A 25044-nucleotide genomic window follows, 5' to 3' on the forward strand; every position below is an offset into this window, starting at 1 on the left:
GTTGAAGTTGGTTGAAAATATCAAATTTGAAGCCTGAAAACTGTCAAATCAGGAACTCTGGGTATAAAGGCAACAGAGTAGCATGGGAAACACAAAACCACTGTAAAAAGCTACCAGGAAACACCATGACACAGTAATGCTCTGTATTTACATTAGGATCATCACCCCTGTTTAGATGTGAAATAGGTCTTAAATTGCATCATAATGGTCTTAAATATAACTTGGTGAAACCTGCAGAAACCTACCACAGTAAACGTTCATAATTTCAGATGGAGGGAAAGTCACTGAGAACTGTTGCTGCAATTGCTACAATTCCATCCATTCCATTATAATGAACTAATTTTTCTGTTGGAAATGTTGGTGTGACCAGGCCCTGATCCTGGCATTATCCTTCTAGGTTCAAAAATTAGTACTCATTCCTTACATAAAAAAACTAAAACAAGAGAAGAGGCTGAACTTGGAACAAAATAAATGGTCTCCATGTTGGCAGAATATTTTTCGTGTTTGTAGAAAAATGAGTCCTGGCTGAAAATCAGACTAAATCACTTAAGATGGATGTTTTTTATTTTTCTCAGTTTCCATCTCACAGCTCATCATCAGAGACTCGTTCCTGACAGAGTGAGAGTCTGTCAGCTGTCTTTTATTTTCAGCCTTCACACGGAACAGGTCGAGTCAGATCAGACACTAAAACGTGACTGTTTCCCTCCAAAAAATCCGGCAGATGGAGGAGTTCAGGTGTATTTGTGTTCACTTGAAGCGGCCAAACGCTCGACACGAGCTGTTAAATGGATGACCGTGAAGCCTGTGTGAGGCGGCAGCCTTGGCGTCGCTGAGAGCGAAACCCTTGGCTGCCGGCAGTCTTGACAGAGAGCTAAGCTCGCTGTTCTCTTAACCTTCAGCTTCCTCTCTTCTACAGCTTCCACGAGCCGCCGCCGCTCGAAAACACTGTCTGTCCATTTACTCCTGCTGACGCACACTGAATAAACACCTGCACAGAGACACACTATTATACAGAACCACTGCACATACAGACAGTTCTGCTGCAGTATTTTAATATTTTCCTGATGTGACAAAAGATCATTTCAGACAGGAAAAGAAAGAGGAAATGAAGGAGTCACAGTGCAGTATTCACAGCTCAGAAAAAGGCATATTTAATGCTCTGAATTTTAAATGAATAAAACGCTGCCCTGTCGAATTAAAGAATGTCCTTTATATGTGATAGATCAGAAATTATTAGTTTATTAATTGATGAATTGACAGAAATGCAAACATTAATATGTGAGCAACATTTTACTGAGGTGGAGCTAATGTTAAATAATGTATATACTGTTGGGTAGTTTAATCTACATCATACTGTATTTTATAAGTTCATTTTGCAAACTCAAAAAAACAAGTAGCATAGCTAAAGCGGTCAAATAAATGTAGCTGGGTTAAATGTGAAATGTTACCCCACAGACACCGGTACACACACACTAATAAATGAGTACTGAGAGCAATAAAACAAAGACAAGTCAGCTCATTAGTAAAGAATAAATGAAAAAACAATGAAGTACTTGCTGGAGGCTTATTCAACATCAGCAGTGGGTATGGTGAATTCAGTATGATAACTGAATCAAGTCCAGTCTCTATATAGTGTTAATGCAGCACAAGAGCAGGGTTCATGTTTTCAGAAATGAGTCTTTCTATCTTGAGAGTCTGAGGTTTATCCAGCTGCTCAAATGATGAAGCTGCAACTGATTTCCCTCGTCTTCACAGTGATTCTACGTCTTGATACAGTAACCACATATCTGTAGATCCTCTGGTTCAGATTAAACATCCTGGACCATCCTACAGTCATACACCATGTCTGTAAGCTTCACTTATGGATCTAATGATGAATTCAGTGTTCACCAGTCATCACCACCCTCAGTTATGCACAGCTACATCTGTCACACGTTCTTGTCCATTGACAAAAGCAGCTTCTCATTTCTGCTTTCAGGTTGCCTTTTTAAGGTTTCAAGCTAAATTCTTTTGTAGCGAGAACTTAGTGCATATTTAAAGGTGCTATATGTATGTTTCTGCTATGCTACATAGCCAACATTAGCATCAACAACTGTTTGAGTTCAGCATCAAACTTCATTCCTTTACTCACCAAGAGCTGTCTCCAGAGGTGGAAAGCAACACCAGAGTTTAGCTCCTTCTATCACTTCTTTTCTTCTCCTGAAGTTAGCATGCTAACCAACTAGCCCCAGCCTGTCTCATCACTTTCCTGTAGCGACTCACTGTAGCGTCCAGACTGCCCTGAAGAAGTAGCTCTGCTCAGAGGACGTATTCAAACCTCTGACATTGTAAACACAACAATGTCTGAAGAAAACTTACCAGTAGCCTCTCTAAGACCCTTTTACTGTTTGCTAGATACTTGATATCATGGGAAAACATTGAGCTAACAGGTTCCAGGGTTTTACATCTCACCCTTTGATGATTCATGTAGAAGAAATGGAAATAAAGACATAGCTTTGCTCTTTTGTGTTGTAAGGAAAAGCTAGTTAGTGCTAGTACTGTAAGTAATGAACTATCTAACTATCAGGTGACCAATGAAGACCTATTGAGCTACTAACGTTAGCTTAAAATCTGATGGCATCCAGGACAGCTGCCATACAGTGGGTAAATACTACATGATAGATGGGATAGTCGTGAACAGGGTTTTACAAACAAATGGTTAGTGCTGTGCTCTTTTGCCTTCAATGTAAGACAAAGCTAATTAGCCAAGCATGCTAACATTTGCAGCCAAGATAAACACAATGTTTCATCCATTCCTTATGTTTGTGAACCAACAGCTTGACAGTTGGATGGTTGCTCTTACCAATGCATCTTATCACATTTAGGCAAACTGACGTCACAAGGAAACTGGATTTTAGGGGGTCAAAGGTTACAGTATCCAGGGTCAGATATTTAGCTGACCCTACACAGGTCATGACTGCAGAGAACCAGTTGTTGTGAGAGGGCAAAATGGGTGAGAAGGTTTGATTTGAAAAGGTTAGAAAGTATTTTCATTTGAAAATTTGCTTTAACGCTGGAATAAATCGCCAGTTTCTCTCTCCTTCCAGCAGAATCACCACAAGCTGTCTATGATATAACAACAGATTTAACACCCTCAGTGGAGACGGTAACAAAAAATAAAATCTGAGCATTTTGTGTGCGTCCACTTGAGAAGGACAAACAGATTTCATGAAGTCCTTGTGTATTTCCAAACACAACAATGATTCATTCTGTCAGGCTGAATTTCATTCAGTCCAAAAAACTCGAGTAACCTTGACGATTAAATGTTAAAGAGTTTCAGATTTGAAGAATGAATCCTTCTGGAGAAATTTCAAAAGGAGAAATTCTTTTCTTTCTAGTCTGCTTTCTGCTGGTTTTTACATGTTTGATTTTTACAATTCAGTTCAGTTTTATTTGTACAGCACCAAATCATAACGTACATTACCTCAAGGCAGGTCAAGGTCAAAACCTTACTTTAGTATAGAAAGAAACCCAAAAGTTCCTACAGTGAGCAGCACTGTAGCAGCACAGGAAAAACTCCCCTTTAAAGGCCAATTTATGCGTCTGCATTGAATCAACCTCATAGCCTACACAGTACCCTTGTTAAAAAAAAAAAAAATGTTGTTCAACATTCATAGAGAGCTGCAGGAATGATCCTAAAACCTATTAGCATGTTAGCATGTTAGCACTTCCTGTTCCCTCGTCCCAAAGTCTGTGTGTTTCTGGTTAAATATCTGAAATAAGGTCTGTGGTTTTAACACAAGCTCAAGACATTTTCAGGTTTTATTCTCCGACATAAAATGGGTCAGTAAATCCCCCACTCCTGATGTTTGAAGCTTTTACGTGTCTTAAAAAAGGCGGTTGCTAACGAGTGTCTAAATGAGACTACAGAGGTTGTCGGGGACGTTAACATGAAAACCCATCTACTCACCAGTCCACCTTTACAGCCTCGTTGTGTTTCTACTCACGCTCTTTCAAACTCTCACTAACTTTCTAAGAAGAAAGGCTTTTGTAGAAGAGCTCAGAGCTAAATGAAATGACCAGTTGGAAGCTTAGTGGTGGAGACGTTGACGTCATGTGACCGTGGTGTAGTTGGTTTATAGCCTAACATTAGCTTCTTACTTCAAACATCAGAACAGTGGTGTTCATCTGTGAAGATGATCTGATCAACTAAACCTGAAGGATCAGAAACTTTAGCTGCTCACTGTTTATTTTCTGGAATAATCCAAAACACAATGAAAGAATCTCATTGGCTTTTTGTGGAGGAACCAGGCTGATGCTAGAGTGATAATGGATTTTATAACTCAAAACTGTCAGTGTCAGGACAACATGACTTTTAGGAATAAATGTTTGATTCAGGGTTAAAACTATGATGGAAATGTAAATAAAACCACAGAAAAAGTTCAAACATTAGCAGAGGTTATTGAGGATCATTTCTACGTCTGGAGCTGGATTTCCTCTCCAACAGGTTCCTCATCTATTTCAATTAAAATTTGAGGAAAAGGTTTTTAATGTTACTGATGCTTTTTAAAACTGATGGGTTGACTATGTTTGCCTTCTTTTCTTTGTCTCATGTCCTCCACCCCCCACCCCTCATGTCCATGTGTCCTGCTCATCATTGTTTGAATCCCAGATTGACAAACAATGGGTAAGTCCCTCCATCGCCTCATCGCCTTTTTTCCCTTTCACACCTCTTCACATGAGCTCCATCAAAAAAGTATTTTTAGAGCTTCCTCTTATGTTGATAAAAGATCCCAAATAATCAATTAAACATGTGTAAGGGTCAAAGAAGAGCACATACACCTTAGGTTTTAAGGCCCTTTAGAACTTTTTGTGTAGTAGTTGAACCTTTTTCGTCTTTTTCAGTCTCAGCTCTGCATATTCTCCATCTTTACTCTGAACACACTTGATCCAGGTACATAGGTGCAGGTCCAAGACCTGGAGTGAGTAAGGAAACTGTCAGATCTTTAGAGTCCCACAAGTAATTGACGAAAACGTTGACATTCTGGAGTGGACAGACGTATCATGGTTCTCTTTTATTTTACGTTTCTGCTTTACTACTTGGTATTTTTCATTTACTACTGTTAACAAGAACAAGCTCAGTAGGACTACAGGTCAACAACAACACAGTATGACTCTGTTTTGTGAGTCTTGAACAGCAGGGAAAGCACGGGCAATCCTTAGTGACGAATCACACCGTCATCATGGTGAATACCAGTCGTTACCATCAGGCCGGAGGAGTAGGACGCCTTCCTCGATGGTGATGTTGTGGAACAGTTTGTTGAGTTTCTGTTGATGTTGTTGTCAGAGTGTCTTATGTGTTGTTTTTGGTGGTGGTGGTTTTTGTTTGACAGTTTCCACAGAATAAATGGTGTATGATTAAAAAAACAAGATATACAGAACAAAATAAACAGAAAGACTAATAATAAAAATGAAAAGCCGAGCTGTGTGAGGAACCATGAGGTCGTTTCCCTGCGAGGCTTCAGTTCATCATTTCATCAGACGTAACTTCCTGATCTCTCTCTGATTCTCCATGACTGTGATTCAGTTGATGGATGACCATCACTGCTGTGAATGAGGTCTCCTGACCTCTGACCCCAGGACCAGCACTCTGAAGGGTCTTGAAGAGAGGTCAATCTGAACCTGATCCAGGACCTTGGATATGGTCAGTTTTCTGCCAGCAGAGCATCTGAGTCTGCTGCCTGTCGTTCATCTTCCTTCGCGATTTTACGGAAAACTCATGCCTCGTTTGTGCAGACGTGAGGCATTCACAGACCTTGCGAAGAATCAGCACTTGACGATTTAATCCAGACGAGAAGCTCCTGCTGGATTAATGAATCCTGCTGCTACAGAACTCGGTTAAACTGAGGTGATCGATGAAAATGCTGATTCCTCCGCTGTCGTTTTCTGTCGCTCAGGTCATTTAAATAGTGTTGGGGGAGGTGAAGGGAAGGCGAGGAGGGAGGGTGGAGGTTTGTGTTGAAAACGTGACCCAGTTCAGAATCTCAAACATCTCACAGAGCTGAAGGAGCGGCGGCGGCTGCAGCTCAACAACCAGATAAATGTTTTTAAAAGCAATAATTGTTCTTTTCAGGTTTTGCTGAGCACATGGCAAAGACCAAACTACCTACCCCCCCCCACACACACACACACAGCTTTTTTGGGGGATGTCTTTATAGAGAAAATAAAGAAAGAAAGAAAGAAGGCAAAAGCAGCGATGTTAATTGAGGTAAGAAGAGGAAAAAAAGAAAAGCTCTCAAGATTGGCCAGAAAGATTCGGCGTGCTGAAAGAGAGCTGCCATTTTGCGGACTTGTGGAGGGAAAAAAGGAAAAAAAACTAAATTAGGGCTGGCGGCGGTGACCTCCCTCGACCTGCAATTTGTCAGCGATCTGTGAGCTTTGTTGATTGAAATTTTTAATTTGGGTGTTCTGTAGACAGCCAGTGAAAGGGCATTGTCGCCGAGAGATGAACTCCCCTGCTGCTGCTGCCATTCAGCGCTCAGCCCCAGCCTTTTCTCCTCCTCTCCCTCCTTCAAGGGAAAAGGTGCCATGAATATGTTTTTAAGGGGGGGGGTGGCTGGGTGGGGGGCAAACGAGACATGAAATGGCGGATTAATTGAATCTTGTGTGAGCCTTTGGTCCTCGCAGCTGGACCGGTGCTTTAGAGAAATACAAGGCTGCTCTAATTGTGGGGAGACGCACAAAAAAGTATCCTTCAGATTCCTTCGCTTTTCCAGCTCAGACAGGGAATGTCATTCAGCTGCATAATGGTCCTATTAGCTGCTTAACTCAGCGGCGTTACACGGATGGGAAGGTTTTCACGCCTCGTTGTGTTGGGAGGGGCCTGTGTGTGTGTGTGTGTGTGTGTGTGTGTGTGTGTGTGTGTGTGTGTGTGTGTGTGGACTGTTCATACCGAGTATTGGACGTTTTTTTTCTTTCTGTCTTTTACAGACAGATCTGTTGTTCAGTATCAAGCAGGCGAGGAGTCAGTTTTATCCTTTGTGCTGCAGACATTTTGTGAATAATGAAATATTGCTTTTTGTCCCCCCCCTGCCCCCCCTCTATGCCCCCCCAGCAACAGTACCACTCTAAAATCGATGTCCTGATTGACGAGGCGTTCAAAGAAATGATTTCCTCCCTCGTCTCAAAGGTAAATCTCTGTTTTTAACCTCCAATCAAAACCTCTCTGCATTTTCATTTAGATTTTTATTTTTGAAATATTCTTTCTTTTTTCTTTTTTTTGGGTAAAGTTTGATAAAGCCTTTTTTGTTTTGTTAATTTCTCTTTGGATTCTGTTTTATTTCTGTATTTATTTTGACATTGGTAGTTAATTATACATCTGGAAATCACCAGTCACACTTTTTCATTTTAATTTATTTTATTATATAAACTGTGTTTGTTTTAATTTATTTTTTTGTCTTGTTTTTTGAGGGGTTGGTTTTGTGGGACTGACTTAGTTTTTCTTCAGTGTCAGATTATTTTTATGAAAGTAATCATTTGTATTTTTTAAACAGTGGCTGGTTGAGCTTAGATGGATTTTTATTTTATGAGTTTTATTTCCATTGTGAAAAACACATTATTACTGTTAACTCTGTCACACAGAGGAAGCTGTGTCAGTGCAGTGTGGAGGATTTCAACAGGTTTCTAATAAAAACAGAACTGAATAAATGAAGAGACTCTAACGACTCATTCACAGACAAAACTGAGCTGATGAAAAGTTTCCCTCCTCTCTGCAGTTTGCTGCTGTTTTAGACGGCGTCCTCTCCAAACTCTCCAGATACGATGAAGGGACGTTCTTCTCTTCGATCCTCTCTTTCACAGTGAGTAGCCATGTTGTTTTCTGTGTGTTGGTGGAAACAGAGCAGCGAGCTCTCACAGGAAACCTGATATTTTCTGGAAACCAGATCCTCCCAGCTGAACTTCAGTGTCATTCTTCTTCTTCTTCTTCTTCCTCCCTCCCTTCTCCTGAAAGGTGAAAGCAGCTGCCAAATATGTGGAAGTCCCTGTGAGTGTGTCGATCTGCCTGCCGTTTGTTTTTATTGTTCGCTCTGTCGGTTTCCGTGTGTGTGTGTGTGTGTGTGTGTGTGTGTGTGTCATCCACATTCAGACAGTGGAGAAAAAAGAAGCAGCCTGGAAATGCAAAGCGGCCGCTCTTTGCTCTCATCTGCTTGTTGGTTTTTTTATTTTATTTTAAAGTTTGTCATCACACGGTGTTAAACATGTGTGAAAGATAAAGAGAGGTTTCTTTATTCCATCAGCAGCTCCAGAGCCAAAGATCACACAACAAGCCTAATTAATTGCACTCTTGTCCTTGGAGATGTGTTTTTCTGAAGTGTCGGTTTGTGGGCGGCGGCGGCGTTCAGGGTGTAGAGCGGTTAATGAACGACGGCTGCGTGGCAAAGATCAGGGGCGAGGAAGAGGAGGAGGAGGCAGGAGTTAAAGAGTCAAGGTGACGAGGCGTTAACGTTGTTGTGAAGTCTCCAGATTTAGATCTCGCAGAGAGAAGTGACCTCTCATTCACTAAACTGATTAACAGCTCGAAATTAACAAAGAACAAATCCTCTGTGATTTGAGTTTTTTTTTTTTCCGCCTCTTTTTAAAAGCTTCCACTGGGATTAAAGATATTTTCCAAACTCTCTCAGGCTTTAATCCAAACTGGAGGAGAATTTCACCCAAAATGAAAATGAAAGTGAATTATTATTATTTTTAACTCCGGCTGTAATTAGATGTTTTTGACTGCTACAATTAAAAAAAAGAAAAATTCCTATTAAATGTGAGTAAACCAGTTGACACTGAGTAACATCGATGGTCTCAGTAGATAATTTCATTTCTTCCTCTAATGGCGCTGTTTTTAGTTTTAATTTAATTGCTTAATTATTTTTCCTGCTCAGCTTCACCTGCCCTCTCACCACCACATTAAGACGAGTTCTCAGTCTCCCAATTACACCCAGGTGGACAGACAGACATTTGACACAGGACCTGGAATTAATGTTCCTCTTTCTCTCAGCTGGGTTTTACTGTGTATTTACTGTGTAAAGGATCTGAATCCTGCACCACTGACAAACTAACACATCAAGGCAGTGGGATTCCACTTATTCTTTATTAAGGAGTAAAATCTTTTTAGTTTAACCAGAAACATCTCTATATATCAGTACCAGACTCCACTGACAAAAACAGGAATTTTACAGAGCAGAGCTGGAATACCACTGCCTCCATCTGTTACTGTGTCTGTGTTACGACGCACATTATGTTGTAAGTTTTACAGGCGCCTGTAGGTGGGCTAACTGTTTCCACCTGTTTCCAGCCTTTATGCTAAGCTAATCTCACAGCAGAATGATATCAATATTCAATCGTCAATCAATCCTATTTTTATTATATATCATATATTTAACCAGGCTCTACAGCTGAGACAGTGTCCAGCAGAACTGATGTAGAATACATTTTGTCCCACTTTGCAGCTAAATGATGTGAATAAGATACGAACATTAAAGTCTCAGTTCTTGATTCATGCAGACACTTTACTGAATGAAGAGGAATGAGTGCACAGATTAGCGGAGTCTCAGACTGAAGGGTTTGATAAAAACACCAGCTGTGAGAACTTCCTGCTCTGACTCATCGACCAGCTGAGATAAAGAGCAGCGCGACCTTACTTAACCTCCTTAATCCTCTGCCCCGCCGCGGTACAGCCCACCTATCCCATCATGCTCTCCGGTTCCCGTCCAGACTTCCTCCTCCTCGGTCGCCTCCTCCCCTGAAATTATAATGTAACCGCTACCTTGGCCTTTTGGTCTTTTGTGTGGAGGGAACCTGACGCAGGTAAGCCTCTTTTCCAGGTGGGATGAAGGGCGAGGGGGGCGGGGCCACTGAGCCAGACGGCTCCGCCTCCAGCACCTTGTCACGGAAGGATGAGGCTCTTACACTTATTTAGACGGACTTTATTGATCCTTTGGATGACTCCTCGGGAATTACATTTACTTTATTCTACTACATTTTCTGTTTTAATCTGGTCCCTTCCTGTGTTTATATTTCAACATGAGATTTTTACTTTGTGACTTTTGTCGACTGTCAGCTTGAACTTTGACAGTTTTACAGACGTTGCTCCACCTGGACAAACCTGTCTGTCTTTTCCATCTTTAGCGAACATCTCCTCAGACTTGGCTCGGTTTTTATTCAAACTCGTTCCTCTGAATTCGTTTGGTCCCGAGCCGCCGCCGCAGTAATGACGCCCCTTCAACCATAAAATGACTCGTCACTAAATCCTCCCTTTGCTCAGCTGTATCATAGCCAGACTCTCGCTGTTCAGACTTCTCTTTGTTCCTCATCTTTTTATAGATTTTATCAGCTTTGGCCAATTAACAATAATTAGGTGAGGTAAACTTCAAACATGCAGCAGAGGCTGAACGACCGTTTACTGTCGCTGTTCTCTGCTGCTCTGATGATTAGAAAGTCGGTGAGTGAACTGAGATCTTCTGTCAGTAAAGATATAACAATAAATGACAAATGATCAGCTCAGCAGAGAGAGACACATGTTCTCTTCAACTTTAATTGTCAATCTGTTCTCCCAGACACGTTTCATATAGAGCAGGTCTGCATTATAATATTTACAGAGAGAGACCATGAGCAGCACGAGGCCACAGTGGAGAACCAGACTCAGTGTGGGTGGCCATCTGCCTCGACCGGTGATAGGAGTATTTTAGGATTTTAATGGGATATTTGAAAGGTTGGGCAGTGGCTCAGCTAATCAGTGGTGGTTCAATCCCCAGTCTCTGTACCAAAGTGCCCTTGGGCAAGATACTGAGCTCCAAATTGCTCCCAATGGCGTAACCATCAGTGTAAAGCTCATATGATCAGTCCATTTACCAACGTAGCTGTTAGCACTAAATATAAACTAATCAGTCTGGTTTCCTACAGTGATACTTCATCCATTTTAATTCTGCAAAAACAACATTATTTTGACATGTATTTCTCATTTGGTTTAATTATATTTTAGTAGCTCTCACCTGGTGCACAGCTGTAGTATTTTAAGATTATTGTTTACGGTCTCCTTCAATGGTCCCATGTGTCCCCCTCCTCAGACAGCCGTGGATCAAACACTGATTTTACAGGATCAGTACTTGTGTGAGGGGTTGGAGAGGTTCACTGTGTGTTTCTCACACTCACTCACACGTGTTGAGCAGGACCGACGTGTTCACGCCTGAACAGCCAAGATACCAGAGACTGACAGCCACACACGCTCCAGTCAGACATATGCACGCCGCCGAGGCAGGAACACAAACATTGGAAGAGCGAGCGTCGTCACTGGCTCTTCACCATCTTTAACACAACACCGTCCCGCAGGGCCGCACCCAGGCCTTTCTGGGGCCCGTGGAACCAGGCAGTTTTTAAAATGGGGGTCTGGGAGTTCAAGGCGTGGACCTCGTAAACACACGTCGTTAAACACCAGTTAACCTGCAGTTCCCCCCTTCTGCACATGTGAGCTCATTACCTTTCACAGGTGTATTAAATGTAGAGAATAACTTCACCTGAGATTTGCAATTTTCTGTCATTTTGCATGCGATATATTCACGATAGAGGCACGTGTGATTTTGAGATTTTCACAACAAATGTGAAGATCTCTTCTTTTTCGTGCAATTAACTGACATGTCAGAATATTTTTTCAAACTGTTTTTATCACAGAATGCAAATATTACGCAGCAAAAAAGTGCCGTCATTTTATTTCAGAAGGAGGTCGATTTTTCAGAACGTTCTCACCAATAGAGGCATCAACCAATCACAAACTACCACACGCTGATATGGGTCAATCCTCTGCCCAGTCGGTTCTCTGCCTCCCCAGATGCAGCGCTAACATTTCCATCATGGCCTCAAACTGTCCCACCAACATCCAGAAATATGTCCTGAACCAGCTGTGGAATATTTCACATTTGCAGATTGTTTATTTATCATTTCATTCTTTAAATATCAAAATTCACGTGAAAACAGATGGTACTGTGTGTGACGAATGAAACAATAAGAAGTTTCACATGAGAACTATAGTTTTCAAACTCACACTTTAAAAGCATCAACTTAGAGAGAGTTGAAAGTTAATCAATCACAGATGAATTGATTGACAGAAAATTAAGTAATGAACAATTATATAATCATTCAATCAATTGTCCAGAAATACACGTTATCTGTCCCCTGCCTTTTAAACACAAAGATCTACTGATTTGATTTGATTATAAATTCAGTCTTTTAAATGTTAATCAGACAAAACAAGTCATATAAACAGCACTGCTGATGGACACACTGTGTGTCAGGAAATGAAATCCATCATTAGTTGTAGATAAAGTTTAATGAGTGATCGTCAATTAACAAACCTTGTCAGTGAATGGACAGACAGGTGATATTTTCTCACTTATTTTAAATTATAGAAGGACATATTTCTTTGACGTGCAAACACTCGTATGTGTGCACACACAACATGCACCTGGCACAAATGAAATGAATCCAGGGCAGGAAATGAGGGGCTGGTAGCAGTGTGTAATTACCTGGCATTTCACTGCCCTCCCTCCCCTCCTCCTCCTCCACTGCTAACTGCTCATTATCAACACCCCCCCCACACACACACTTCAATCCTCTACCCCTTCCTGTCTGTATCTGAACACCGCTTAATTTTACACTCCAATTTTTTTGTTGTCAAATGTTGACGAGCAACCAGGCAGCCATTATCCAGGCGGGAAGAGGGGATTATGGGTGTTTGGCTACAAGTGAAGAAACAGTGAAGGAGACAAAACAGGCACAGAGCAGAGCGTGACAAGAGTGCTGAGCTGCTTGTATGTTTTTTTTTTTTTCTTTCTTTCCTCTCGTGTTAAAGTCTTAATCTCGGTGGCTGGAACTGTGCCGGCGTCTCCGATCTGTCATGCTGCTTTGTCACCTCGTCAGTGCGAGAGAAAAGAGAGGTAAATGACTGAGACTAAGCCTTGAGGGGGTGGAGGGGCAAAATTTATGTCTCAAGTGACAACAAGGGCAGTGATACGTTGCCAGTGACACACACACACACACACACACACACACACACACATACATACACACTTGAATGTTGTAGTGCAGATTTTTCTCTCACTTTGACAACGTCCACATTCATGCACATATACTTTCTTGATAAGTCGATCTCAGTCATTCTGTCTTGGCTGTCCAACCTCGCCTTACTTGTCTTTTGCACACTCAAACATTAGCCTAATGTGGCGGTTGAATATGTGCTTCCACTCTCCTGGCTTCAGTCTTTCCACCAGGCTTCAGGAGATTTGCTTCCATTCAGCCACAAAACCATTAAGTCTCAGTGATACTCCCTTGCGGATGGCCGCGTGGACCGTAGTTGTAGTCCTTGTTATACTCTTTCTAGTCCACTTGGAGGATGCATGCACAGTTGGTGAACATAACAGCAACAAATGATAGGTTTTTCACCCGTTTATCTGCCAGAGCATGGTAGGCCCAAAGGAAGGTAGTTGGAGAGGCTGGCCGTTAACTTTTTGACTCCGGACTTAATGACTCGAGGACTGGAAGGAGTTTGGATAAGTCATGGAGAGCTCAAAGAGCCTCAGCAGGATCAGGCCAGTCTGTCAGATTATCTGTGCTCATCGCTCAGCGGTGATCTCGACAATGTTGATTTGTGATCATCACTGTCAGCATCCCCCGACAGACAAAAATGATTGAAAAATGCAAACGTCCGACATGCAAGCACAGTTTTGAGATGTATCTGGATGAACATGGGTATGACCTGGAAGAGTCTGCTAGAACAGATCAGAGAGAACCTGACAAGCACTGTAACACACCCGGTAACACTCACTCATCAAGCTTTCGACAATGATCCTCAATCTGCCAGACTCTTACCTCTCCTCTTCCTCCAGAGGATTATGGGGGTTCTGACAGGTCTGTCAATCACTGGTCTTGACCCTCCCCCTCTCTTTGGATGAACATAACAGTCGCACTACCACTCCTTTTTTTTCATACACAGATACACATATACTAGATGCCCCTGCAGCTACGTGACCCCACTTTAACCCCTGGTATCTGCAGGTTTTCTCATCCAGCAGTCTGTCTGAATTACAGCTGAGCGACCCCGACTGATCTCAGTCTGTCACTCGCTGTTAGAGGCCTCTGAAACAGCTGCTGGGATACTTTTATCAACAGTTTTGTTACAGATATTAGAGGAGGTTACTCTCATGGTTGATGTTTCTAGGAATCTCAAATCTTTACATCGGCGAAGTTGCAACCAAACAACTGTCAGTGTTTTCACTTGAACAATTAATTGATTGTCAAAACAGTCAGCCAACTAATTTTCTGTCAGTCAACAGATTGAAGAATCAACTTGTCATTTCAGCTCTACTGTACTGGGTCTCTGTGTGGGTGGATGTATTCACATGGGGATGTGCGCACCAACTGCTGGCAAATAACAAAATGTACGTCAGGCGTAACCTCGCAGATCCTTGAATGTGTCGTCGAGAGTGGGAGCTGTCTGCAAACTCCTCGGTTTGTCCACTTTCCCACAGCTGCCTCTTTGCTTGTCAAATCTCAAACCCTAATTTAGGCACATGATGCTGTTTGCAACAGAGGTGACAAGATCTGATGGAGTTGACTGTTTCCTCCAACATTAGCATGTGACAGTTTGTGTTTCTTTTGTGTTGTCTTAAATAAACAAACAGCCACAATCCCAAATTTATAACCAGCCTCCATCCTGCCTTTTGCCTTTAAGTGAAGCCAAAAGGTCTCTTTGGTTTCTGGAAGCTCCATATCCTTGTTTTTCCATGGGGAACCTGACGTGCCATGCTCAGCAGCGCTGTAGCAGAACAACCCCCCCCCCCGGGGCCAACGCATGCCGGCTCAGAGAAAACGGGTGTGAAAGATGTCAAAGCAATTACAATAAGCATTACAGTTGTAATCTCCCCTGACAACAGGGAGTGTGAATGAACAAGGCTTTACCCACTTCTCTTGCCTGTGGCCTCTCCCCGCCGAACAAACCACCGCTTCCCCTGCAGTTAATGTTTCCTCTGGTCTAACAGCTCCAGCAGCTTCTTGTTACTCCCAATACTGAGAGTAGGTTATTTTTTTCTTCTTTTAACTCAAGAAGCAGCAGGTGATGCTGAACATTTGCTCCTTGTGTTGTTGGAGTGTAAACCAACTGTTATCTTAAATGAAAACACACACAGATATGAACAGTCTGATGGGTCTCTGAGGGGAAAATATTTTTTAATAAATCTTTGATGCACATTATTGATTCTGTGTTAAATATACTTTTGTTCACAGTTTTGCAGTTCACACCCTGTAATTTACAGAGTGTGTTCCAGAGTGTGTTACATGTATGAAACCAATATTTGAATTTGGTTCTTCTGATTTATGCTCACATGAGTAGCTGTGCTTTTTAAGGCTACGGATGTGCTCGAAATGAAGTGGTTTGGATGTTGTGTCATCCAACATCCGAAGGTAAAAGTGTTGGTAGTCGTTTGGAACAACCACACTCAAAGGCGAGGTGAAAAGCCAGCCATCACAGAGAGAGGGAAGGTGCGGTGAAACGTACAGATGAGGATAACGTTGCATTCTCAGTCGTTCCTCGAAGACATCCGTGGTGTTGCACTCGTATGTTCACATTAAAAGTGACAAAAGAAGCTGTGTGAAGAAGGAAAAGCTTGAGAGATAAGTTTAAACCTGTCGGTTTTGGAAAGTAAAATAGATTATATACTTTCACTTGGCTTCGATGGAACCCTTCCTCCAAAAACCATTAGAGCTTGAGAGAATCAATTAAAAGATATGCGACACCTACCCAGCTTTTGTTGACAGAAAATTAAAATATGGGTCTTCTCAGGTTGGTCAAATACGAAGATTCGCTACTTTTCTCTGTTTTTATTCATTGTAAATTATCTCTTATGTCTTTTGTTGACTTTATTTAAAGACATCACCCTTTAGCTTTAGAGAACTGGACAGGTGTCACTATTTTCTCACATTTTACAGAATAAATCATTGATTGATAATGACAAGAACAGCCCTATAAGGTGATTTGTGTATGCTCAAAAATAAGATGCTTGCAGTTTTTATTATATAGTAAAAAAGTTCCAACAGTGCAGGAATTCTGCTCTTTCAATCTGTCATCCCACTAAATATTTTTAAAGATAATATAACATTGTGCTGCAGAAACCTTAAGTACATCCACATATCTCAGTCCAGGATCAAAATAAAACTGTATTCACCTAAATGGTCCCTAGTCAAAGAGTGTTGGAGACCAAAGTGAAGATGAGGGTGCTTCTCATTTGTGGCATTTAATCAAGGAATTTAAGAGATGAATTATGAATTCAAGGCAACAATTTATTAACAATTTAGTAGTTGTGGGGACATATGAAAAAGGCTTCTCAAAATTAAAGCTGCAGGTCAGTAGAGCCACAGTGAGACCCTGAGGTCATGTTTTGTTCTCTATAGATTTTGATCAATACTCAAAGTGCAAAACTCAATTAACTACATGTACAGGCTTCACAAACTCACAACAAACATTTGTTTGATTGACCTCGACATATTTATGACAGTACAAATAAAAGTAAAACTTCAACAGAAGCAAAATTACTCGGATGTTTTTGGGTTGTGTCCCAGACTGACAAACTTCCAGGCTGAAGGTTTTCTTTTCATAACAAATCTGTTGAAGTCTGTTGATCTGTTGTGTGTTTTTATGGGCTGACGCAGATCAGGATAGATCACTAAAGACTATGTAGAACTGCTTTATATGAAAAGTGCTTTGAGATAACTTCTTCTGTTTTGATTTGACACTATATAAATAAAACTGAATTGAATTGAACTGTTCATTACATCGCTCTTTACAAAAACAGCAATGCTGTTTCATGTCGTTCCCCAGATCAACTAATGGCATCAACTGCCACATTACTGTGCAGTTCCCCTCAATTTATGATGACTGTCGCTCGCCAAAATATCCACCTGTTGCTTTACTCACCTGACTTAAAAATGAATGTTTTACTTTCTTGTTTCCCCCTGTTTTGTGCAACATGTAAATTACACTGCTCTCAGCACCATTTTCACAAGAATGAAAATACGTTGGTGGTCAATTCCCTTTCCTCTACATAGCCAAGATGGCGATCCATGTCCATCATTCCACACTCAACTTTTTGACCTTTTTAAATGCACCATCCTGGTACATTTCTATACTTGTTAGTGTGAATGCACTTATACTCTCAGGATGAGAACTGAGACACAACAATAGTCCATGGGCCCACTGACTGTGGGGCTCCTTGTTGATGATTAGCTCATTGGGATCCCCAACTCTCGTACATCTCCTTACAGTGCACTTTTAAAGATCAAACAAACGGAGGAAGCAAGTACAAAACAACAGCTGCTGTAAAAGACATACAGATTTACCCGTTTTCCTCTTCTACTCACTGGAAGCCAAGCTAGGAACATCTCACCTCAGGTAGACTGATGAAAGAAACCCTCAGATAGTGAAAGTGAAGGACTTCAGCTTTGTATGCATTGTTGTATGTTCTTCCTGTTGACCTTATTATTTGGGAGTCTGTTCCATCTCACTGTAATGAAAACAAAATTGAAGCTTCACTGTTGTTCTGAATGTGTGCAGAGGTCATCATGATTGGCTTCTGCTGTTGTGAGATATGATCTTATGGCTGAAGTGAGATGTGCAACATGAATACCAGCCATGTTCACATTTTCAGCACCAGTCTGAACAAACCTCCCACTGTGAGTGTCTTGACATTGTTCTTTGTATTCACCCTCCACCTTCCACCTGTCTTCAGCCCTGACTGTGTCCTCCCCCCTGCAGAAACCAGGGATGGATCTGGCCGACACCTACATCACCTTCGTACGGCAGAACCAGGACATCCTCCGAGACCGCGTCAACGATGAGCTCTACATCGAGGAGGTGTTTGACGTGAGTGCTCCTTTGTTTTAAAAGACAATTTCAGTTTTTTGCAACTTGAGTTTTAATTTCACTGTAGAAAATTTGTTTCTCCCTTCCATCATCTGGCCATTAGCTCATATTCAGTCCATCAGAATTCAGGCATAAAAACATAATAACTGTGGACAACTGATACTCCAGACGGGTTCATCTGTGAGCTGCGTTCATGGCCTCATCAGACAAAACCACAGTGAGAAGGAACATTTCATCTTCTCACTCAGATAAACACTGCAGGCAGACAAAGACTTTGTTTCTCAAGACATCTCAGCAATGATCTGTTGATACTCTGTTATATGCCACAAAATCAAGTTTTCAACCCCAGTCAAGTACGAATACGGACATCTCTAACCCTCCCATTAACACTTCTCTGCTTGTTTAAAATGGACAAATATATCTCCCCTCTTACTGCTTTGTGTTGGCAAATGATGATGTTTTAAAGGCCTGTTAGGATTTCAGATTTCTGCAAACAGCACTCAGGTGTTTTGGATGCTAATCTAAACTTTTTACCAGGCTCTCTCCATTTTATTTTTGTCATTTTTCACTGATCTCCAAACACATTCTCCTTTTTCCTGTGGCTCCCGGCGGTTGTTGTCGTCCCTGTCTGATTTCTTACTTATCAAAGCTTTTTCCTCCCTGTTGATCCATAAAGAAACAGGGTGAAGCTGTGATAAAGTCTTAACAGCTCAGAGATGAAAAACTGTCAGCAGGAAATACCTTTGTCCTGCATTCACAGATTCACTTCAAACCACAGATATCCACTGAGTCCACTCTCTACCTTTGCTTGTTTATTTGAACGTACACAGGTAAAAATAGGTTTTCAGTGGACTCAGACAGGAATTAGGATGGTGTCGCTCCTTCTCTTTATTTGATTGGTTCTGTGATACTCTGTGCCCATATTCATAGTTTGGGTGAACTTCCCATTTCCCACTGGGTACTAGTCCCAGTAGCATTACCTCCAGTTCATCATGTGTTTCCATATTGGTACAACTGGACATGTTGACAGGGAAGGATCAAGTTCTTACAACTGTACCAACAAGTCCTCCAACCCAAATGATCGTATAGGTCGTAGGTTGTTTCTACCCCCAGGTACAATTCATAGGAGTGTACCAGCTTTGCTCTCATGGTAATAATTATAATTATTATTATAAACAAATATAACAAATTATTATAAACACACACTTGAGCAAGTGGTCTAAGTTTGGTTAGGTTTCAGAAAATATGATGGTTTGGGTTCAAACTGGCTGTGGAACAATCAGTTAAAGAAACAATGACTACTTGGTTCAAACACATCTACTTTCCCATTAAAATTACTACAGCCATCAGATGTGGCTTGACAACAAAATGTAACTTTGGGTCATGGACGACCCATGGGCATCTCAGAATGAATAACGTGTCCAACCTTCGTTAGGTTCCACTCCTGTCAGCAGAGAGCAGAAATCTGAGGCTGGAAACATGTAGCCTGGTCTGATGAATCTGGATTTCTGCTGAGGCAGCAGATGGTCAGAATCTGAATCTGTGGACCCAACCTGCCTTATGTCGGCAGTCCAGGCTGGTGGTGGTGTTGTAATGGGGGCCCTTGATACCAGTCAGTCATGGTTTGAATGTCACAGTCAATCCGAGTCTTGTTGCTGGCCATGTTCGTCCCTTTGTGGCCACAGTTTACCATCTTTTAATGGATACAGCAGGAAAATGCTTCATGTTCCAAAGCAAAAATGACCATCATTTGCTTTATGATTTCTTCTGTTTCTTCTGAACTTTGTCACATTTTCTTTTTATTGTTACCACGACTTAAACAGTGAAATGTGACATTAAGTTTTTACTGTATCTGATCTTTTTATAACACGTACAGTCCATGCTTGTGTGACCATACACTCAGCTAATACAAATCTTTACAAATCGACCTTACAATACTGTTGGTGTGAAGTTGAGTTCTCCAGTTTCAGCAGCAGCAGGGTCGCTCTGAGGCTGAAAACACCGTCTGCTTCTGTTGACCTGTTTATCACTTAGGAAACACAGAGAGCTGTCGGCTCACTCTGCGGGAGCTGAAAACACCCCTTTACATCCATCTATCCATCCCTCCATCCCACGCTGTCCGTTTTCTTCACCGACCACCCCCCTCCAGGATTCAGATTTAAAAGAATATTTTAGTGCAGAGTTGTCAAACACGCCTCAGGTCACCGGCGTGAGTCAATGCAGCAGACATGGCAGCTCAGACCTTCGTGCACATTAGCAGCACGAAGCCAAGCGATGGATTTCTGCCGCCCGCCGCCTCCTCTGAGAGTTTGGGGGTGTTGTGGCTGAGGCTCGAGCTGCACTGTGCTGATTTGTGTGTGTGTGTTTGAGGAAGGAGGGGGGGTTGAGGAGAATGAGTCTAATGGAGCTCAGAAGCGCCGAGTCATGCACCGAGGGGGAGGTGACGGCGGGGCCTCGAAGTGTCTCCGCTCAGCCCTTCAGCAACCTAAACACACGCAGACGTACAGTTTGTGTGTAACAAAGGAAAAGTAAATGTGTGTTCATGCAGCAGCATCAGGCCTCCTGCCAGCTGCATTATGGGTATGCAATTGTCTTGTTTACGTGCGTCTGAGCGAGTCAAAGTCAAATTCATTTACGGCGCCTTTTCTTTAAACGGAGGGTTTGTCAACAGAGATAAAGACGAAGAAAGAGGCTGAGTGATACAACGAGGAACACAACAAAGATGTCGACACGCACCTCCATGATTTTCCTCTCCTGCGTGTGCATGCTCACATGAGCCGGTCCGTCCATTTGTGTACAGGCACTCACAGAGGAACGTCTTTGTGTGGTGATACATACCCTCATGTACACACTCACAGCTCCATCCTCCTCCTGTTAGGAGCCAAATCACCTTGATGAAGCAGCGAACAAGGCTGAAACCTGAATGCTTTAAAAAAAGAAAAAGAAATACATGGATTCCTGTAATGTGAAGTCATTTAATTCGGATTTAACCTTGAAGATTTTTTTTAAACAAGATCAAATTCTAGAAATCAGTGTCAGCATCTTAAAACAAGATAAAAATAAAACAGCTCTAGAGTAGAAAATGACGCAAAGAAAAAACAAATCCTTCTAGTATTCATTTTTGAAAAAATAACATTTCAGGACTTAGTGAAACCAAATTCAGTAAGATTTAAAGACAAAATAAATAATTTTACTTTTAGCACATTTAAAAAAAAATGTAAAAAAAATTCTGTTGCATTTTTATCTAAATTCAGGAATTTTCTGAAGGATTAAAGTCAGCATCTTGAAACATGACAATATAAAGCAGATCTCTGCACTAGAATAAAGAAATAAAATAATGTAATAATTGAAATTTCATTAAACTGTAACAGAATCAGTATTTTTGTGGACAAAATTAGAATATTTGTCAAATGTTTAAATGAAATCATTATTGTGACTCTTAAAGGGAACCACTGCCCCATTCATCATCATGTAGATATTATTTTCTTACAAGACTAATATAGACCCACAATGCTGTGCAGTCCACCCTCCATCCTCCCTCCCCAACATATTCCCTCCATCTGTTTTCACTCTCGTCCTCTAATCAGCTCAATTAAGGAGCGCCTTCGTACTCAATTTCCACGTCAGTTAACGCAGCTCGCGAGCTAACCGTCAGGCAGCTGATTAGTCGCTTTGAGGAAACTCGCCTCCCAGAGACTCAAATGAATGTTTCACTGAGCGGGTGGAGAGGGAGAGAGAGGGAGAGGTGGAGGAGGGGTGGAAAGAAGGAAATCAGGAGAAATCATCACAGGAGGAACAAATATCATCCAGTAATTTCAACATCCTCGAGCATCTGTTAACTCAGAGCGTGAGGCGATTGTGAGGCGAGCTGATTAGCATACGACTCGAATCGCTGCGTAAAAATATTTAGTGTGGAGAACATGAGGAGGAAGAAATGATGGAGGAAGGAGGGAGGGTGAGAAAACGAGACAATATCACAGCTGGAATGGCTCAAGCCGTCCTCCTGAGTTTTAAACACAGAATAAAACAGAACGATACATCACACTGCACACAAACAACAAATATAATCAGACACTTAACCACAATATTTAAAAGTGCTGATGTACGTTTCTCATCCACACGAATGCATTTTAGTTTTAAAAGCCATTGCTGTGGCTATGGTTACGCTTGGCGTCCACACTACTCCAGAGTTTTCGAGCTCCTAAAATTGAGACTTTTGGAAACGCCGTTGGACCCGTTTTAGTTTGAAAACTCTGGTGCTGTGTTTTAGTCTGGATGGACAAAAACAATGACGCAGACGCCAACGTTCACTTCCTGATTGGTTTTTATTAGTAATAACGTATCCTTACCTGATTTGTCATGGTCAATGACAAATCATGTGACCCATTTCAGCCTTGACTACCAGTGGCAGATAACAAATTACAAGTTGCTGACCTTGATGTCTTTGCTACCAGCTGTTAAATTCTGTGTTTTATAATGGATACAACTGATACAAATGTGAAGGAGGGAAGATATTATTTGAGTTATCTGCGATAATTCCCATGTCCAACAGTGTTATAAGCCCTTTACTGTTTGGTATGCACATGCCCAGTGTACGTGTAAGGTCATGTGATCTGCTTTTTTAGATTATTTCTGATATGGAACTAAAGCGCTCGTCTGGACAGAGATCGTTTTTGTTTTAAAATGACAAGGTATTAGTGTGGACATGGCCTTGGAGGCTGACAGAGCATTTCAGATATTTAATCTCCAAACACCTTTCATTTGATCCTTTCAGTAATTAAAAATCAAGTGTAAATTAATACACTTGAAAGTCACTGGGTATTGAAATAAAATATAAAATTACATGTGTTAAAATGTGTTAATATTTTATTAACATCAATATATGAATATCATCAACAACCAAAATTAACAAAAAGATAAAGCTAGAGTTGGGAGTTTATGTCACCCATTAGCTGGATTGCTGCTATTATGCCTGATTGTGTTTCTAAGAAAACAATGCCAAGCTGAATTTGGCAGTTGCACTATTACAACATAAAATGTTGGACATAAAATTCCTCTTCAAAGTTATTTACAAAAAGATGCTGAATTTGTGACTGCCAGGTGATTTTACAGATGATAAGATTAGGGCTTCTTTAGAGAACAAACATTGTTTGTTTCTTCTCTTTGGACAGAAAAGAAATAAAATCAGGACTTGTGATTTAACCTGAACCCTCATTTGTAAATTAAGACAGATTTTTTGTGTTTAGTTGAGACAAAAATACTCAGACTGAGAGAGAAACTGCTTCATTATTTTGTCTAATTATATGGAGACAGTGTGAAGGAGGTCAGAGGTCACTCTCACAATAGATGGAATCAAATATTTGCATGACCCCTGAATGATCACGGATGTGTTTTGGCTTTTGTCAAGTGCATGAAATAACCTTTGGACTGTTTTTTTCTCTCTTAAATTGGAAAGTAATTACAGTCCTTGTCAGTGTGAAATTAAGTCTGTCAGTGGTTCTTAAAGCAGATCTGAATATTACGGGTCATTACTGTGTCAGAGCAATGTCCCCGAGCATTCTTGTTTGACTGGTAACTGAATAAAGCCACCCAATGTGTGCATTTAACCAGCAGCGTGTTGAATGCTGCTGTAAAGTGAGGATCACTCTTCAGGTGAGAAAAGGTCCATTTGATTTCTCTGCAGTTGTGGCCTGGTGATGGAAGATGTAAAGGAAGAGGGTTTAATGAAAATTACAAAGATGGAACCTGATGGTTTGTTCCTCCTTTGAAGTTCAAAGCTGAGCCATGGACTCTTCCCTTCACGTGCAGCATTCAGACATTTTCCAGTAAATTGATGTCTTTGAATAAGTAAATGTTTTGCCCTCTTTGAGTTTTGCCATTTTGATGGCGCACATCCTTTGACCTTGTGTTGTAGTGTCATCGACATGACTGAAGCGAGGAGTTTCAGAAGCTGTCAGCAGGCAAACAGAAATCATCTGAAATCTTCTGCAGGCAAACACACAGCAACCACAGACTGTACCGGTTTTATTTATGTTCTTTTTAAGGATATTGTAAAGAAAGAAATAAAAGATGCAGCATTCAGTAGCTCTCATTTTATCCTGAGTTTGTGAAAATCAGACATTTGTAAAAAAAAAAAAAAAAAAAAAAAAAAATCAGGTTTAATTTTTTGGTAAACTCCAGTCAGGGGCTACCACAGGTGTGTGTTAAATATGTCTGCAGTTCCTCTAATGTCCACTAGATGCCACCTCAAGAAAACTGAGTATATTTAAGTGAACAGGAAAATTGGCAACTTCCCGCTACAAAGCTACAATTCTCAAAATGCGTTTTGGGTCTCAGTAGAGCATTTCATTTCTTCCATTAACGAGTTTTGCGATGAGTTTTATAATTATTACACCTTGATGGAGATAGTATACCTGAAAGAAAAACTGTGGTTTATCTGGTTTTATTTTCAGAACTTTGGCCATTTGTTCCATCAACTGACAGTTTGTGTAATCATTTTGATGTTCATGTTTATTTTCTCTTGTTTGTCTGTCTTTTTTTTATTAATGTTATCTATTTTTTCTTCTTACAGCAATGGTATACCGGCTCCATGAAGGCAGTGTGTGTTTGGTTGACTGACAGACTGGACTTGCAGCTCCACATGTACCAGCTGAAAACACTCATCAAGATTGTGAAGGTAAACAAATATAAAACAATATTAGAGACCAAAATAAAATGAAGTTAGCATATTTCTGAGAAAGGCTTATGTGTTCAGAATGACAGCTTAATTCTACCTTCTGTTTGAAACGAGTGGGAGTGCACTATTCTGAGACTGGCTGAATGGATTTTTAAAAATATCTTAAGTTGTGGCTTACTGATGTAAAAACCATCAGAACTGACACTGACGGAAAAGAAGAAAAAAATAAAGACAAAACAAACCACACTGAGGTGTCCTTGAAGGCACCAGCAGCAGTGTGAAGAGGCAGCGAGACATGAGAAACTGCTCAAACTGTGCACTGCTGCTGCTGCTTTCGTCTTTTCATAGTTTGCTAATGTACAGAGACATGGAAGTTTAACTTGAAAGCAGCATGACAAGGAATGATAATGGCTTCTGACTGAAGGTAAAAAAATAA

At 41.1% G+C, this 25044-nt stretch overlaps 1 protein-coding gene across 3 annotated transcripts in view; it reads left to right on the forward strand.

Annotated features, from left to right (window-relative positions):
- The window catches only part of cadps2 (Ca++-dependent secretion activator 2), a 157410-nt gene that overhangs the window by 129250 nt on the left and 3116 nt on the right, over window positions 1-25044 (forward strand). For 2 of the 3 annotated variants that reach the window (XM_051073199.1, XM_051073200.1), the window contains 5 exons: window positions 4652-4666; window positions 7094-7168; window positions 7755-7838; window positions 17825-17932; window positions 24504-24608. In XM_051073199.1, the coding sequence (XP_050929156.1) occupies window positions 4652-4666; window positions 7094-7168; window positions 7755-7838; window positions 17825-17932; window positions 24504-24608 (387 nt within the window). Of the gene's footprint in view, window positions 1-4651; window positions 4667-7093; window positions 7169-7754; window positions 7839-7990; window positions 8024-17824; window positions 17933-24503; window positions 24609-25044 lie in introns of all 3 variants that reach the window. The other variant, XM_018704949.2, reaches the window with a different exon arrangement.

The sequence above is a fragment of the Lates calcarifer genome, linkage group LG10, assembly GCF_001640805.2.
Source record: "Lates calcarifer isolate ASB-BC8 linkage group LG10, TLL_Latcal_v3, whole genome shotgun sequence".
Lineage (NCBI taxonomy): Eukaryota > Metazoa > Chordata > Actinopteri > Centropomidae > Lates > Lates calcarifer.